The 16,418-nt window shown below is 54.2% G+C and overlaps 2 protein-coding genes across 6 annotated transcripts in view; one reads left to right on the top strand and one right to left on the bottom strand.

Annotated features, from left to right (window-relative positions):
• Positions 1 to 16,418, bottom strand: part of LOC115641316 — a 627,798-nt gene that overhangs the window by 128,911 nt on the left and 482,469 nt on the right.
• Positions 7,592 to 15,877, top strand: ZSWIM9 (zinc finger SWIM-type containing 9). 5 transcript variants are annotated; one of them, XM_030544529.1, is made up of 3 exons: positions 7,592 to 7,627; positions 11,452 to 11,708; positions 13,577 to 15,877. In XM_030544529.1, the coding sequence occupies exons 2-3, from the start codon at positions 11,473 to 11,475 to the stop codon at positions 14,928 to 14,930; spliced, it is 1,590 nt and encodes a 529-aa protein (XP_030400389.1). In that variant the 5' UTR covers positions 7,592 to 7,627; positions 11,452 to 11,472; the 3' UTR covers positions 14,931 to 15,877. The 5 variants fall into 5 exon arrangements, with proteins under 5 accessions (XP_030400389.1, XP_030400391.1, XP_030400390.1 ...); XM_030544531.1 differs by having other exon boundaries at positions 7,606 to 7,627; positions 11,455 to 11,708; XM_030544530.1 differs by lacking the exon at positions 7,592 to 7,627 and adding an exon at positions 7,634 to 7,710.

Raw genomic sequence — 16,418 nt, forward strand, 5'->3', positions numbered from 1 at the left:
GGCTGTATTGAGGAGCTGGAAGGAAACATAGGCCCACTGCTAGTGAAGCATTCAGGTGAGACCGTGCGGAAGTGGTGAGTAATGCCAGGGACACACAGAACTGCAGAGCGAGCTGCACCGTTGGTACAGTGCGTGCATCCAAACAGCATGCTCCTCAGTATGGCCAGGGGCAAGGGCACACCTCTAGGAACCAAGAGGAGGGGTCACGTGCCAGATGTGGGGCCTGTGTCCTGGAGAGCAGGTACGCCGGAAAGGGCGTCAGGGTCCCATTGGAATTGAACTGCCCAAGGCTCCCAGCGTGGGGCTATGGCTAAGAGAGTGAGTGCGTGGCTGGGCTGGATCAGCCTGGGGAGGGGATCGTGTTAGTGAGACTGGTACTGGGTACGGTGTATATTCATAGTTTCATGCAATTTAAGGTCAAATGGGCTCATCCGCACTGATCTGCATGGCTCAGGTGTTACACTGCACGCAGACGCCCCTGGACCAAGCCCAGGGACTTCAGTCAGATGAAAGCATTTCAGTCCTCAAGGCACTGATTTCTGTGTCAGGCAGAGAGGCGAGACCGAGGGCGATGGCAGGGAATTGATCAGGTGAGATCTGCCCAACTCTATCCCAGCAGGTAATCCCTGCCTCAGGGTGTAGAGGAGGGTGAAACCTCCCAAAGTCCCTGCCAGTCTGATCTGGCAGGAAATTCCCAGTGGATCCCAAACCAGGTGACCCACGTATGAGAGTGAGATAGCAGCCAGGCAGCTAGACAGCGGATATCCTCACTGCAAACAGGACAGGGACAAGTGGGACAGGGTTGGAGAAGAGCTACAAGAAGGAGCATCTGGGAACCTGCCGAGCAGGTAGAGACTGAAGGATCTGAGAGGACTCAAGTGTCTCTGTGTCTCTGAGTACCTGCCTGGGGAGGAGATTTCAGAGAGCAGGGGTCTCTGTGCTCCCCCAGCAAAGGCAGAGCCTGGCTGGAGCTGATGCTGGATAATCCCTGGACTAGAAATAGGAGGTCATTGTTTACCAGGGAGGGGAACTGACAGAACAACTGGCCTGGAATGTGGGATTCTGCATCCCTGGCAGTCAGTACATCTGGACCACATGTATTTGCTGTAGCCCGGTCAGAGGTCAGTAGGCAGAGCTCACTGGTTGGGTTTGCCCAACCTGGGTGATGCGGAAACCAGACTGGGCCCCTTCTGGCCTATTAACTAAAGACACTCACAGGCTGTGTCTAACACCGCAGACTTTGGTCCATGCACGTTACACAAGGCGTACAACTGCTAAAGTTTGTATATTTGTCGGGCGTGTGCGTACTTGGCTCCTTGTGTTGGTGCTGTATACCCCACAGGAGTGCTTGTGTCGCTACATAGTGTGGTGCACCACGGGCAGGTATCCCACTGTCCGGCACAATGCCTTTTGGGAAATTTTCACAATGTATTGTGGGACTGATGCAACTTGCCCAGGGATCTGAGAACTAGGGGGTCAAGTTCCCAGCTTGCAACTTTCTCCATCCATATCCCATCATTTTTTTGTCTTTTTTTTAAATCCCCAACCCCTTGTGTCACTCTTCTGTCTCTGCCATCTGTGAGAGAAGGATGGAGCCTGCAGCACTCTGCACTGTTCTCATGAACATTGCAAATACAGGAAGTACAGTTCTGTATGTTCAGACCTGCAGGAAGAACCACAACAATGGGAGACATGAGATTTCTTCGAGGACACTGCTGAGAGACAGCAACAAACCGTTCAGCATTGTCTTTGGCAGTCACACTGGAGCACTGCTTCCAGGCCCAAGAAATGAGCACTGACTGGTGGCATCACATTGTAATGCAGGTTGGGACGATGAGCAGTGGCTGCAGAACTTTCAGATGTGAAAGGCCACGATCCTGGGTCTATGTGCTGAGCCTGCCCCAGCCCTCCAGTGCAGAGACACCAGAATGAGCGCTGCACTGACAATGGAGAAGTGTGTGGAGATCACACTCTGGGCGCTTGCAATGCAGGATTGTTGCCAGTCAGTAGGAATCATTCTGGAGTTGGAAAATCCACTGTGGGAGTGTGATGGGCCTTGGGGCCCTGCCACACCCATCCCAGAAAAGGAGCAGTAGAGGAGTCCTCCAAGCAAGGTACTGGTTTAAAGACGCACCCACCCAGGAAAGGAGGTGGCTGCTACGCCATTCCATGGGGCCATTGTCATGCAGCATGTGGGATTGTTACTTGCCTCCTGCGGTGCAGAACTGTAGCTCTCAGCAAGGTGCAGGACACACCGGATGGATTTACAGCACAGGGTTCCCAAACTGCGGTGGGGCAATAAACAACATGCATATCCCTATTTTGGCACCAGCCCGCCTCGTTACAGAGGACATCAACAGAAAGGGCTTTTTTATGATCATGCAAGTGTTGGGTGGATCACCAGGGATGCTCCACTGACGTCAGTGTAGGCTGGTCAGGGATGGTGCATGACACGTATGTCTTTAAGAACACAGGACTGTGCAGAAAGCTGCAAGTAGGGACTTTCTTTCCTGACTGGCAGATTACCGTTGGCGATCTTGATATGCCAATAGTGATCCTGGGGGACCAGCCTGTAGGGGAGAGAGAGCCTGAAGTCCTGGGCCTGGTATAAGATTTAAGGCCTGAAGCAGAGGCTGAGAATCAAAGTTAGGCCCTGTGTTAAAGCAGCTGCTTACAAGTTTAATGTATGACCTTTGCAAAAATATTGCTAGCGTTGCTAAAATACAGGCCCCCCCGGAGAAGTGACAGATACGGGGTATGTGTGAAAACACACTCCAGATGATTAGACCAGGGCCATCCTGAGCTAACACCAGACAAGATGTTTTGCCCCAGGCATCTGGAGCATGATACAAGGGGAGGTAGCAAGCAGATGTCATGAACCAGGGAGAGTTATTTGTCTCAGTCGATAAATGTTGGGGTGCCTCGCTTTCAGGGCTCGCGTTAGGACAGTTTACCTGATTCTCCCGAATTGGGCCCTGTGCCCCTAAGAGGGCCCCGCAACGTCCCTAAGGACCCTCCGCCGACATGCTGCCGAAAGCACTGGCAGCCAGTTGAGCTGCCGCCGAAGTCCCGCTGCTGTCTTCGGTGGCAGCTCTTTTGAATCAGGCCCCACAGTGCCTAAAGCCAGCCCTGCTCGCTTTATCTCTTTGTGCGGCTTGGGGGACAGCAGAAATTCTTGTGACTGACTGACTTGCTCTTTGCCACAAGGAACTCGTGTTAGCACAGCTGTAGCTCTTATGGGGCACTAGGATTGTGTCTTGAGGGCACTAAACCCAGCCGAGTGCCTTTGTCACAGAGCAGTGCTGGTAATCGTTCTTGAATAACACTGAGGTCTGTGGAATTAGAAAGGGGCAGTTTATGCTTGCATTGAGAACACTGGCCTTTTTTTAAGGCAAAGACATGGAGCAGCTGTAACAACTCAAAGCAGCCCTGGACTGTGTCACCACAGCAACACTTCAGCCTTCTGCATTTGACAACACAGACTAGCCCTAGCTCATGAAGCTGTACAACAGCCACATCGACAGCACCAAGGAAGGGTTCAACTTCTTCTGGGGTCAGCAGTTGCAGAATAACAGCTGAATGTGCTTTCGGTAGACAGACAGGGCACTGGCATTGTTTACTCAGAAGGTTGGATCTCTGTGCAAAAAATATCCCCCTGGGTTACAGCTGCCTGCTGTGTCCTGTGAGGTAAAGGGGGGAAACTGCTGGCAGGGAGAAGATTGAACAGCCAGATGCAAGAGCCAGTACAAGAGCCCAGTGTTGGGGGAGGTTCTGAAAGAGCACTGTAATGGTCAGCCACAGCAGTGTTCCGGGTGGAGTGTTCTTGGGCCTGGTGCTTTGCTAGGACCTGAATTGTGCTTGCTGGACATGTAGAGATGTGGCTAGGTGCCTTCCTGGAGCTGTGAACTCCTAGACTATCAGGGTTGGAAGGGACCTCAGGAGGTCATCTAGTCCAACCCTCTGCTCAAATCAGGACCAATCCCCAGACAGCTTTTTTTTTTTTTTTTTTTTTTAACCCTAGTTCCCTAAATGGCCCTCTCAAGGACTGAGCTCACAACCCTGGGTTTAGCAGGCCAATGCTCAAACCACTGAGGTATCCCTCCTCCCCTTGATGGTGCTTGCTGTATGTGCCCAAGTCCTGCTTGCTTTCAGGGCCGCTCTGCATTCTGCAGTACGTATCATGAACTAATAAAGATAATTTGATTCTCCAAAATTAGAACTAGAGGGTAAAAAACAGTGCAGAAACTCAATGGGCAAAGAAACCCGCAGGCCATGTTATACCCATTTTTAATATAACTTTATGGGGTGAAAATGTAAAATTAGAAAAGAAGTAAACATTGCTGTCCATTTGAGTGCAGCCCGTTGTGGGTCTACATACAGCAGCTGTGCCTCTCGCAGATTAGCAACTGTGAAGCCGTGGTTTTTCTCTTGTCCCCTGGCATGGAGTAGTAGGGGTAAGGATGCAGCCGGTGGTGCCCCATGGTATGGTGAAAGGTGTGGGGAGCAGTGACTATGGAGGTCTCCAAGGACTGCAAAGGGCGGAGAGTCTGGGATTGTTGGACCCGTAGGTCCGCCAGGATCTGCAGTGTTTGGTTTGCTACCTACCTGAGAAGTCCCATTATGTCCTGGTGCAGCTCCCTCCCATTGTCTTGCTGGCACTCCTGGGCCCTTTTTCTGTCTGCTCTTTCCTTCTCCAGGCTGTCTGCCAAGTGGGCCATCCAGGACCCTTGTTCACAGTCCAAGACAGCAGTGGCTGCAGGGTCTCAGTGAATGTGTCCTTGCTAGTCGTCTTCTTCCTTTGCCTCAAGGATGCAATGGCAGCAGCTGTGATGAAAACACTCACTGTACCCCTGGATTTACAGTCACAAGGGAACTATACGTTTCCAACCTCCCTTCTCTTATTCCTATAAATCCTTTTAACAAGACATACCTATTGAAGCGCTCCAAAGCTGAAGTGTCGGCACAGGACCATTCTGCAGCCCCAGCCTGGTGAGTATGAGAGTGGGGGCGGGGAGGATTTTCTCTGGCAGATGATGTAAAATTTTGGTCCCTATTCCACAGGTACGAGTACAGGGCAATGGCACTGAATATTGGCACTGTTTTCCACAGGCGGTGGTGAGTTTAGCTGATCTCTCACTCCTGAGCACAGAGATCTCAGCTGCTGCTGGTGTCCTGAAGCCACCCAGGCCTGTATGCCATAGCGTGTGTACTGCGATGGTGCCAGTCGAACGCATTGCATAGTGGCATGGGATAGTGTCCTACTGTGGGGGAAGAAATAAGGCAGCCCTCTCTAGAAACCTTTGAGAGAGGATTGCAGAGAATCTGCATGAATCTTTCCTGGAGATCTCTCAGGAGGATCCAAGGGACATAAAGCGTTCCTCGTGCCTCTGCCTCCAACCCAACAGGAGAATGAAAAGCAGATGCCAGCCCTATCTCTGTTTGTTGCACCACTACCTCTTCTTATAAGAGTCAAACAAGGAAACATTGATACATGTATCTGGTTAACTGGGAGAAGTCCTGGCCACCGTCTTTAAATTTAAACACTGTAAGGGAAAATGCATGCACATGCTTCCCTGCGTTCCCCTCCCCTCAGCCGTGCTTGATTGGCTAGACTGTGGTCCTGGCTTGCAGTTTGCCTGGAGTCCTCCGCTGCGTCTCCCCCTCCCTCGCTCTTCTCTGTAGAGGTCTCTGTCTCAGGCTCCTCCAAAGTAACCCCAGCCTGCTGGTGAGTCTCCACCATGGTTCCCTACAGAAGTGGTAGGTGGGCAGCATCAGATCGACTGTTGACCTCGCTGGCCTTGTATCGATGGCAAAATTCCTTTGCTTTCATGTTGTACTGCTGCTGAGCCCTGTTGTACCCCTGTGCAATCTGGGTGTAGATGTCCACATTTCTACAGCTGGTCCATAGCTGTGTATGCATAGTCTCTTCTCCCCACAGGCCCAAGAGATCCACTATCTCCTGTCTGCTCCAGGCAGGAGTATGGAGCTGGTGTAATTTACCTCTGGCATGTCTCATTGTGCAGCTGCACGTAACAAGGGTGAGCTGAGAAGTGTGCTTGCCAAGCTGGGCTATCAGGAAAAGGCATTTCAAAACTGGGGGTGGGGGATGGCTTCTGGTCTCTGTGAGCCCATGTCCTGGGCAGTGGAGTTCACAGTTGTGACCAGGGCAGTCACTTTCACAGGGAATTGGACATGGTGGGACAGCTGCTGGAGGACTGTTGGGTTCAACATGTGTCATGTAGTGTGCACGTTCGCACTGCATCAGCCTCAGCAGGTCTGCTCCACGCTGTTTGGGGACGTGGGTTGGCTGCTTACTGTATTGGGGCACACACATTGGCGGGGGACACGGACTGTAGATGCATGCACAAATGGTTGACATAAGTCATCTTCTGTCAACCTATCTTCATAGTGTAGACCATGCCTCAGAGGGCACATGCACTTCCTCACTCCACCCAGCATTGCATAGCTATGGGGTGTCTTCTGTCCAGCCTCAGTGCCCGTATTCCCCAGATGAGAGATTACAAACCAGCTGATCTCTACCCTCAGGTTTTATGTTAGTCTCTAAATCCCAACTGTCTTTGGGCCTTTCCCATAGGTCCTTGGCACCGTGTGCTGCATTCCCAGCATGGCTATACACTTGCTGTGTTGTCACACCTTACAGCAGTGCCCAGATGGGGACTATATAGAGCTCCTGGTGTGAGCCCTGCAGCTGGACTGGGGGAACGAGCTTTCTACCGACTAGCCCTGCTCTCCCCAAAGCACTGGGCCAGGGTCACAACTTTTCAGCCAGCCCAGTCCATAGATGCTATGTCCGCTCTGTGCAGAGATGGTGGTGTCAGCCAGAACACACACCATTACCCCTGTGTGGTGCTGCATCCACACTAGGACTGGCCTCTCTTTACCAGACAGGGCGGGTAAAAGCTCTGCAGGCTGTGGGCAGAGGCTTCCAACTCCCTAGAGACCCTCCTGCAGCCTTCCTCACCCTGACACTGCTCCCTAGAGTGTGAGGGGGCTGCAGTGCATTGTGGGAGCCAGGGGGCTTGCATAACAGCTGCAATACATTTAGGGACTTGCGGGGGGGGGAGGGAGTTGGGTGAGGGGTGCAGCAGTGCATTCTGGGAACTGGAGCTGGGTGACAGCTTACAGTGTATCCTGGATACTGGCAGGAGGAAGGGGGGGGGGGGCTGCAGTGCATTGTGGACACGGGGGGCTGGGTGAGGGTCGTAGTGCATTGTGGGGAGGGTTGAGGGTGCAGTGCATTGTGGGAACCGGGGGCAGGGTGAGGGCCGCAGTGCATTATGGGGAGGGTTGAGGGTGCAGTGCATTGTGGGAAGCGGGGCAGGGTGCGGGCCGCAGTCCATTGTGGGGAGGGTTGAGGGTGCAGTGCATTGTGGGAAGCGGGGCAGGGTGAGGGCGCAGTGCATTGTGGGGAGGGTTGAGGCTGCAGTGCATTGTGGGAAGCGGGGACTGGCTCGCTAGTGCCGTTGGGGGGGAGGTGAGGGCTGCGGTGCATTGTGGGAAGCGGGGGCTGGATCGCTAGTGCCGTTGGGGGGGGAGGTGAGGGCTGCGGTGCATTGTGGGAAGCGGGGGCTGGATCGCTAGTGCCGTTGGGGGCCGTCGGGGGGAGGTGAGGGCTGCGGTGCATTGTGGGAAGCGGGGGCTGGGTGCTCTGGTCCCTGCTATTGCTGCTTGTGGAGCATCCTGGTGCTGGTGAGCTGGGCGGGACCCGGGGCTGGCCGGGGCGGGGGTTGACCTGCGCGCGGGGCTGGTGCTCAGCACAGGACCTGATGCTCGGGGCTGTCGGTGGGTCCCATCCCAGCTCGGTGCAGGGCTCGGGGTTGCAGGGCTGGGCTGTGGGTTTGGGAATCGATGGGGCTGGGCGAGCAGCGTGGGGTGGGGTAGTGCAGCGCAGGGGGTGGCCAGCTGGGGGGGGGTGGCAGGGTGTGTGCGAGAGCTGGCTGAGGAGCTCGCTGGACCCTTCGTGTTGGTTTTTAATACGTCCTGGAGCTCTGGGATAGTTCAGAAGGCTGGAAGAAAGCTAACGTCGTGCCAGTATTTAAAAAGGGGGTAACCTGGGTAGTTATAGGCTGTCAGCCTGACATCAATTCCAGGCAAGATAATGGAGCGGCTGATACAGGACTCGATCAGTAAAGAAGGGTTCTATAATTAATGACAATCAACATGAAACATTAACTTGATTTTTTTGGATGAGATTGCAAGTTTGGTTGATATAGGTAATAAAGTTGATGTAATAGACTTAGATTTCTGTAGAGGGTTTGACTTGGTACCACATGACATTTTGATTAAAAAACTAGAATATAAAATTAACACAACCCATGTTGAATGGATAAAACTGGTTCATAGGTCTCAAAGTGTAATTGTAAACGGGGAATGGTCATGTGTTGGGTGTGATTCCCGCGGGTGCGGCATGACCACTTTTTGGCCCTATGCTGTTTAACATTTTTATCAACAACTTAGAACAGGGGGTCACAAAGTTATTACATGGGGGGTTGCGAGCTGTCAACCTCCACCCCAAATCCTGCTTTGCCTCCAGCATTTATAATGGTGTTAAATATATATATAAAAAAAATTCAATTTATAAGGGAGTTGCACTCAGAGACTTGCTGTGTGAAAGGGGTCACCAGTAAAAAAGTTTGAGAGCCACTGACCTAGAAGAAAACATAAAATATCGCTCATAAAGTTTGCAGATGATACAAAAATTGGGGGAATGGCAAATAATGAAGAGGACAGGTCACTGATACAGAATGATCTGGTTCGCTTGGTAAACTTGGCACAAGCAAACGATGTGTGTTTTAATACAGCTAAATGTAAATGTGTACAGCTAGGGACAAAGAATGCAGCTCATATTTACACGGTGAACTCTCTCCTGGGAAGCAGTGACTCTGAAAAAGATTTAGGGATCATGGTGTATAGTCAGGTGAATATGAGCTACCAGTGTGACACTGTGGCTGAAAGAGCTAGTGCAGTCCTGGGAAGCATAAATGGGAGTCTTGAGTCAGAGTAGAGAGTATTTTACGCCTATATTTGGCTCTAGTGTCCAGGTCTGGTGTCCACCATTCAAGAAGGATATTGATCAGTTGTGGAGGGTTCAGAGAAAAGCCACATGGATGATTAAAAGATTGGAAAATTTGCCTTATAATGGGAGACTCGGGGAGCGCAAACTATTTAGTTTAACAAAGAGAAGGTTAAGGGGGGATAATCACAGACTAAAGTACCTAGATGGGGAACAAATAGCTAATAATGGGCTCTTCAGTCTAGCAGAGGAAGGTCTAACACGATCCAATGGATGGAAATTGAAGCTAGACAAATTCAGACTGGAAATAAGGTGTAAATTTTAACTGAGGTTAATGAACCATTGGAAGAATTTACCAAGGGTCCTGGTGGATTCTCCATCACTGGCCATTTTTGACTCAAGATTGAATGTTTTTGGAAAATATCTGCCCTAGGAATTGTTTTGGGGCAGGTCTTTGGTCTATGTTATAGAGGAGGTCAGATTAGATGAACACAGTGGTCTTTTCTGTATTTGGAATCTATGGTGTGGGGGAGGGACCGTGTGCACAACACAGAGGGATATGATATGGGAGGTTGTGACACACAAGGGCTGTGTGTGAGATACAAGGTGTGTGTGACATGAGGGTGTGACACTTAAAGGGGGCTGAATTTGTGTGTCAGGAGCATACAGTCGGGGCCTCATGTATGACTCAGGGTGTCTGACAAGGTGTGTGACACAGTGGAGGCTGTGGCTGTGAAACATGGGAGTGTGACACACAATGGGGCAGTGCGATTGGACATGGGGGGATGGGAAGTTCACCATGACATGAAGTAGCTGTAGGGTACCTGAGAGCATTGCACCATAGAAACTTCACACAAGCGGTGAAATGGCAGCCCTTGGCCAGTACAGTCTGTGAAACTGCCAGAGCTGCTAGATTCTCTGTGGAATCTCATGGGGTGGGGTTAGTTCCAGAAAACCTGAGATGCCATCAGCACAGAGCTCAGCCTATGGAAACAATGACAAGTGTTGCCTGCCCTCCTGTATAACACAGTCTGAGAGTTCAGCCAATCACCCTCCTCTGCTGGGCCCAATAACTTGTATCTGACTAAAGCAGCTTCCAGAAGAGCGTTCAGCCTGGACCTAAATCCAGCGAGCGAGGGGAAGCCACCCTCATCTGCCTTATTTCTGGTTGGAATTGGTCTGACTTTAGCTTCCCATGTCACTCTTGTTCTGTCTTTTCTCTGCTACAGTAAAGGGCCCTTCCAGCACCTGGGATTGTCTCTCTGGGATGTGTAACCAAGTCGTCTTTCAACCTTCTTCTTGAGCAGCTAAACAGCCTGGGCTCTTTCTGTATCTCTGGCAGGCATTTTCTCCAGCCCATGAATCATTTTTGGGGTGGTTTTTTTTGGCTTTTCTCTGTACCCTCAACAATTATTCAACATCCTTTATAAACGTGGACACCAGAACAGCACGCAGGAGTCCAGGACCTGCCCCACCAACGCCGTACCCAGAGGGAAAATTGCCTCCTACCTCCCTATCCGGCCAAAGGTCACTTTAGCCCGTCTTGCCACAGCATTGCCTTAGGAGTTCCTGTTGAGGTGTTTGTCCCCTATGCCCTAAATCCCTTTCTGCATCCTGCTTTCTAGGGTCCAAACCCTGTGTGGTCAGTGTGACCTGCATCCCTTGTCCCTAGAGGTATGACCTTGCGTCAGGCTGCATTGAACACACTGTTTGAATGGGCCCAGCTGACCAAGCTGTGCAGCTCGCCCAGTCTGGCTGCCCTGGCCTCGTCGCTAATTACCGCTCGGCTGGTCTGTGTGTCAGCCATAAATGCTCTTCTCAGCTGGGAGTTTGTATTTCCTGCCTGATCACTGATGAAAATGAAGACTAGCGTCAGGCTGAAAGCTGGTCCCTGCAGAGCCCACTCGCTGGGGGGCCCATGGATGACTGCGCTCAGAGAGTTGTCACGTAGTCAGCTGCTGACCTGCTGAACTTGTGTGTTTGTGTGTGTGTGAGAGACAGACAATAGGCATGTGTGAGAACAGGCTGCTGGTGTGGGGTGCCCCACGAACTGAGGGGTTTGTGAAGCTGCATGGGAACATGATTCATACACAGTGGGGGTTTGATACATACCCCAGCTCCCTCCTGCCCCTCCCTTCCTCAGTGTCACACCAGAGCTGCCCTGAGGCTTAGGGATCAGATACTGGGGAGTCACAAAAGTTACCGGGGGGCAGCACTGGTTGGGCTGAACAGCAGGGGCACATGCCCAGAGGACGCGGGCTGGGGGGCTGAGTCTGTGCAGCTGTGAGCCCCTTCCTGGTTCCCCTCTGCTCCGTCCCTGGTCAGGAGGCTGTCTGAGGGGTGCCTGTCATGCTGTGGGTCTCCAGCACTGAGCTCTGTCCCCTGCTCATCCTGGTGCTGACCCCAGCTGTCCCCAGCAGGCCCAGGCTCCCCGCGGGATGGAGGAGGACAAGCTGCAGGAGAAGGAGTTCTTCTCATGGGAGGAGTTCAGCGCCTTCTTCGACGCCTGGTGCGAGCGCAGGAAGGTCCTGTTCTTTGTCAAGAATTCGGTGCCGCTCAGCAAGTGCAAGTGGGCAACGGCGCCCCCACGGCCCGATGTGGTGGAGGCCCTCAAGTACAGCTCCGTGCGCCTGGTCTGCAAGGACTTTCGTGGCTCCAGCAAGCCCGAGCAGGGGTGAGGACCCACTGTGGGCGGAGCATGGGGGGTGGGCAGTTCGGTAGAGGGGCAGCTCACGCAGAAGGGCTGGGGGAGGCACAGGGACACAGCTATGCAGGATGGTTCAGTGGCAAACTGGGCATGTACCATGTCCCCTGTGGGACCCCTGTGCATCGTGGTGTCCAGCAGAGCTCACCTACAAAGCAGAGTTTAACTGGGCCAGGGCTTGGAGCCCATATTCTTGCTGTGTGGGTCTCAGGAGGGGGCACTCTCCCCAGCAGTTAGTGCTGGTCCCAATGCCCAGGTGGTACTAGGGGGCCTGTGCTGTGGAGAGCAAGAAGTGGGGCTCGGGGAGGGACTCAGATGAGGGCACTGTCCCCTGGCAGTAAGTGTTGACCCCAATGCCCAGGGCAGCACTAGGGGGCCTGTGCTGAAGGGAGCTGAGTGGCTGATCCAGATGTAAAATTGGAGTCTTCCTCGCTCGTAATTCAAACGATTGCATGGAGAGTTCCCTTAAGAGCTGGGGTGAGAACCCAGGTATCCTGCTGAAATGCTGAGATGGCTAGTCTGTCTCCCTACAGCCCCCATTTCTGTTCTCTGTATGACTCTGCTTCTTGATCTCAACTGTTGTGCATTGATTCAGTGTGACTCATGTCCCGTCCCAGAAGCAGCTGCATCACAATACCAGGCAAGGAATCCTGTAAAAAGAGCCTCCATACCCCAGGCACAGGATCCCTCTCTAGCCTTTTCCTATATCCCATTGGGGCTGAGAGGTGTGTGGCTGAAGGGACAGATGAGTGGCTGTGGTCAGTGCATGTTGCCCTAGGCAGGAGCACGGTCTGATGTGGGTGAAGCTGTGATAGGGCAAAGCTTACATCACTTGGCATTGCCAGACTGGCTCAGCCCCAGGCTGCCTAGCTCCATATCCGAGGGTGGCAGCACCTGCTGCTGCCGAGAGAGCTGCCTGAATCCCTGCAGTGGGGAGTGCTGGCGTAGCCTGCCCCAGGGAACTCCCCCTGGCTCCTGTCAATCTGTGGCTGGCTGGGAGGTGGTTTATCTCCCTGCCCCGTTGCAGGGGGCTTTAATCCTGATTCTAATATTTAATAACAGTCCCCAGCTCTTATCTATTCCTTTCCCTCACAGAGCTCACAGCCCTTTACCCATTGTACAGAGGGGAAACCGAGGCATGGAGAAGGGACAGGACTTGCTCAAGGGTACACAAAAGGCAGAGCTAGGAACGGAGCCCAGCTTTTCTGTGTCCTAGTGCAGAGCTCTCTCCAGTAGGCCACACTGCCTTAGTAATGCTGGATGTTCTTGTTATCCAGACAAAGGCCCAGCCCATCTCTGAGCCCTGCTCAGGTGGCCCAGCGCTTCTTTGTGGCAGTGAGTTCCCCAGGCCTATAGCACTGTGGGGAAGGGATTTCTGCCTGTCTCATTGCCCATGTTCCTGGTTCCTGCGTGATGAGCGAGGGGAGCAGAGGTACCTGTCTCTGTCCCAATCGATGCTGTGGGTCCCTCTGTCCCATCCTCTCCATGCAGTAACCTGCTTGGGCTCTTCAGCCCCTCAGTTGGGAGCCCCCCTCCCAGCACAATAGCTGAGTTCCAGCTGGAGTGGCTCAGGGGTCTCCCCAGGAGACCTGCAATGGGGTGCCCTCACCCCAGGGCAGCGAGCTGGTGAGCTAGGCCCCCAATACTAGAGCTAGCGGTGGCTCCATGCACACAGGTGTATGCTGGCCAGGCCCCTCTGCAGCCCCACACTGGTACCCACCAGGCAGACATGGGGTGAGCATATGCCCCGCTCTGCCACCTCCCACAGCTGCCTCCTGGCCCATGGGGGAGGCATGTGCTGGGGTCCCAGGCTGCTCAGCCTCTCTCTCTGCCCACAGGGGGCAGCACAAGGGCTGCTGTGCCAGCATTGTGCTGAAGATGAGCCCCAAGAAGGACCGGCTTATCGTCACTGAGTGCCAGCTGGCCCACAACCACGCCCTGTGCCCCATCGAGTTTGCCTACTACTTCAAGAAGGGCTACCTGATGGCCAACTCGTGCTTGCCGGTGCGCACCACCAACAAGATTTCCAAGCAGTTTGTGGGAGGGCCAGACGTGCGGCGCCTGCTCTCCTACTGCAAGAGCCGTGACCACGGGGTGCTGGACGTGCTGACTGTGCTGGACGGGCTATTCGCCAGCGACCCCAACGCCAAGGTCAAGCTGGTCTTCATGGAGGACAAGGTCATCGTCCAGACCATCTTCTTCCTGAGCTCGCGCATGATGGCGCTGAGCCGGCGCTTCCCACTCATGCTGTTCTTCGACCGCATGGTGGGGCTGAACGAGGAGTTTGACCTGTATTCGGTGCTGTGCGTAGACGGGGCGGGGCGCGGTCGTGAGGTGGCCTACTGCCTCACGCAGCGGGAGACGCCCGACCTGCTGCGCTTCACGCTGGCCTCGCTGGTGCAGAGCGTGCCTGAGGTCAAGCTGCAGGTGCGGTGCATCACGCTGGGCGTGGAGATCGCCCACCTGGAGGCGGTGAAGGAACTGCTGCCCAATGCCCGCGTGCAGATCTGCCGCTCCCAGGTGCTGGAGACGCTCTTCAGCAAGGCGCAGGAGCTGGGTGCCGCCGAAGACGAGCGCATCTGGCCCCTGCTCTGCCGGCTGGCTGCAGCCAAGTCACCGGCCGCCTACCAGCAGGCGGCGCAGGAGATGAAGGTCATTCTCCCCCAGCGCTTTGTGCGCTACTTCCAGCGCCATTGGCAGCCGCGCAGCGAGATGTGGGTGCAGTTCTGGGCCTTTGAGACGGCCCGCAACGTCAACGCCTGCGAGCTGCTCAAGCAGCACCAGCGCCGGCTGCTGGCAGCCCTCAGCCCCTCGCCCACTGTGGCCCAGTGCATGCTGGACCTGCTGGCCATGCAGGTGGGCAGCGAGGCCCATGAGCTGGACGAGGGAGAGCTGGCCACGCACTACCGTGCCATCTGCAAACCGGAGCCGGCTGGCCTGATTGAGGAAGAGCTGGGCTTTGCACGGCACGGCCGCTACCGCTTCCAGGAGACGGCTGAGGGCTACCTACTCCACGATGGCCTGTCCAAATTCGCCATGGATCAGGCCCTGACGCGCTGCTCCTGCTCCATCTACACCTCCAGCCTGCTGCCCTGCCGCCACCTCTTTGCCACGCGACTGCGCACTGGGCTGGCGCTCTTCGACCCTGGCCTGCTGCACAGGAACCAAGCAGCACTGCTGGGCGCATGCTAGGGCCATGGGGCAGGGACCCCAGCTGCTCTGGGTGCTTACTGTGTAAGTCAGGGGGCCAGGCACTGGTGCGGGGCCGGATGCACATCTGCAGCTCACACAGCAGGGGAAAAGTCAGCCCATTGCCACAATGGGGGTGCCCCGCGATGACGTCAGGATGGATGGGATACCTGGGTGCTGGTCCTATTTGACTTGTTTTCACAAAGAAGAGAAAGTGGTCGGTGCTGCTGTCCCATAGCTCAGAGCACCTGCAGCCCAGGCTGGGTAGAGATCCCAAGGTGTCTGCGTACTCATGGTGGGATGGGCACTGCTGGCCCATAGCTGAGAGCACCCAGAGTCTGCTGGCACAGGTCGGTGGATGGATGCTGTCGTATGGGGTGTGACGCTCTGGGGTGTCTGTGCTGGCAGAGGCAGGTGGGTGGATGATACCTTGCGGGGTGTGACACTCTGGGGTGTCTGCACAGGCAGAGGTGGGTGAGTGGATGATGACATGCGGGGTGTGATGCTCTGGAGTGTCTCCACTGGCAGAGGCAGGCGGGCAGATGGTGCCATGTGGGCTGTGACTCTGGACTGTCTGTGCTGACAGTAGATGTCCCGATATTTGAGGCATTTTCTTATATAGAAGACTATTACCCCCCACCCTGTCCTGATTTTTCACACTTGCTGTCTGGTCACCCTAGCTGACAGTGGTGGGTGGGCAGATGGTGCCATGCGGGGTGTGATGCTCTGGAGTGTCTGTGCTGGCAGGAGCGGGTGGATGTTGCCATGTGAGATGTTACACTCTGAGGTGTCTGTGCTGGCCGAGGCAGGTGGGTGGTGCCATGCAAAGTGTGATGCTCTAGGGATGTTTGTGCTGTCAGAGATGAATCTGTGGATGATGCGATGTGACGCTGTCTTTGTACAGAGAATACACTTTATTCAATAAACGTATATTTTCCTTTTTGACCCTTCCTGGCTTACAGCTCCTCCCTCAATTCCCTCATGCTCTGATGGCTCTGTAGTTTCCTTCAGAGCCAAATCTGGGACTGCCTTGCCTAGTGCCCATTGCTGTGGTGCCAGGGCTCTTGAGTCAACTGGTGCCAGGCCTCCACCCCTCTCCAGCTGCTGGCTCTTCTCATAGTCTTAATATTCATTGCTTGAAAAAGTCTGTCTCTAGCGGCCTAGGTGTGTGGAAAAGATCTCAGAGTGCCCATAACATAACCAGTGTAGGGACATCTGCCTGGGCAGCTGGAGAGTCTGGCCCCACTCAGCTAGGGGAAGTGTGACCTGCCCCGCTCAGCTCCACTCCAGGATGTGCTAACTCTGCTGATCAGTGCCAATGCTGATTTCGATGTCAGCTCTGGCAACTGATTCATGCCATGGGACAGTGGCAGGATCATGTCCTGGCAGTGACACAGGCCACTGCTCTGTCACCCCCAGGAAGAAGGAGCCAGCAGAGTCCCTGGCACCTTCAGTGTCCACTGAGGGCCTGAGCCTGAAAAGCCACACATT

The sequence above is a fragment of the Gopherus evgoodei genome, unplaced genomic scaffold (assembly GCF_007399415.2).
Source record: "Gopherus evgoodei ecotype Sinaloan lineage unplaced genomic scaffold, rGopEvg1_v1.p scaffold_34_arrow_ctg1, whole genome shotgun sequence".
Classification (NCBI taxonomy): domain Eukaryota; kingdom Metazoa; phylum Chordata; order Testudines; family Testudinidae; genus Gopherus; species Gopherus evgoodei.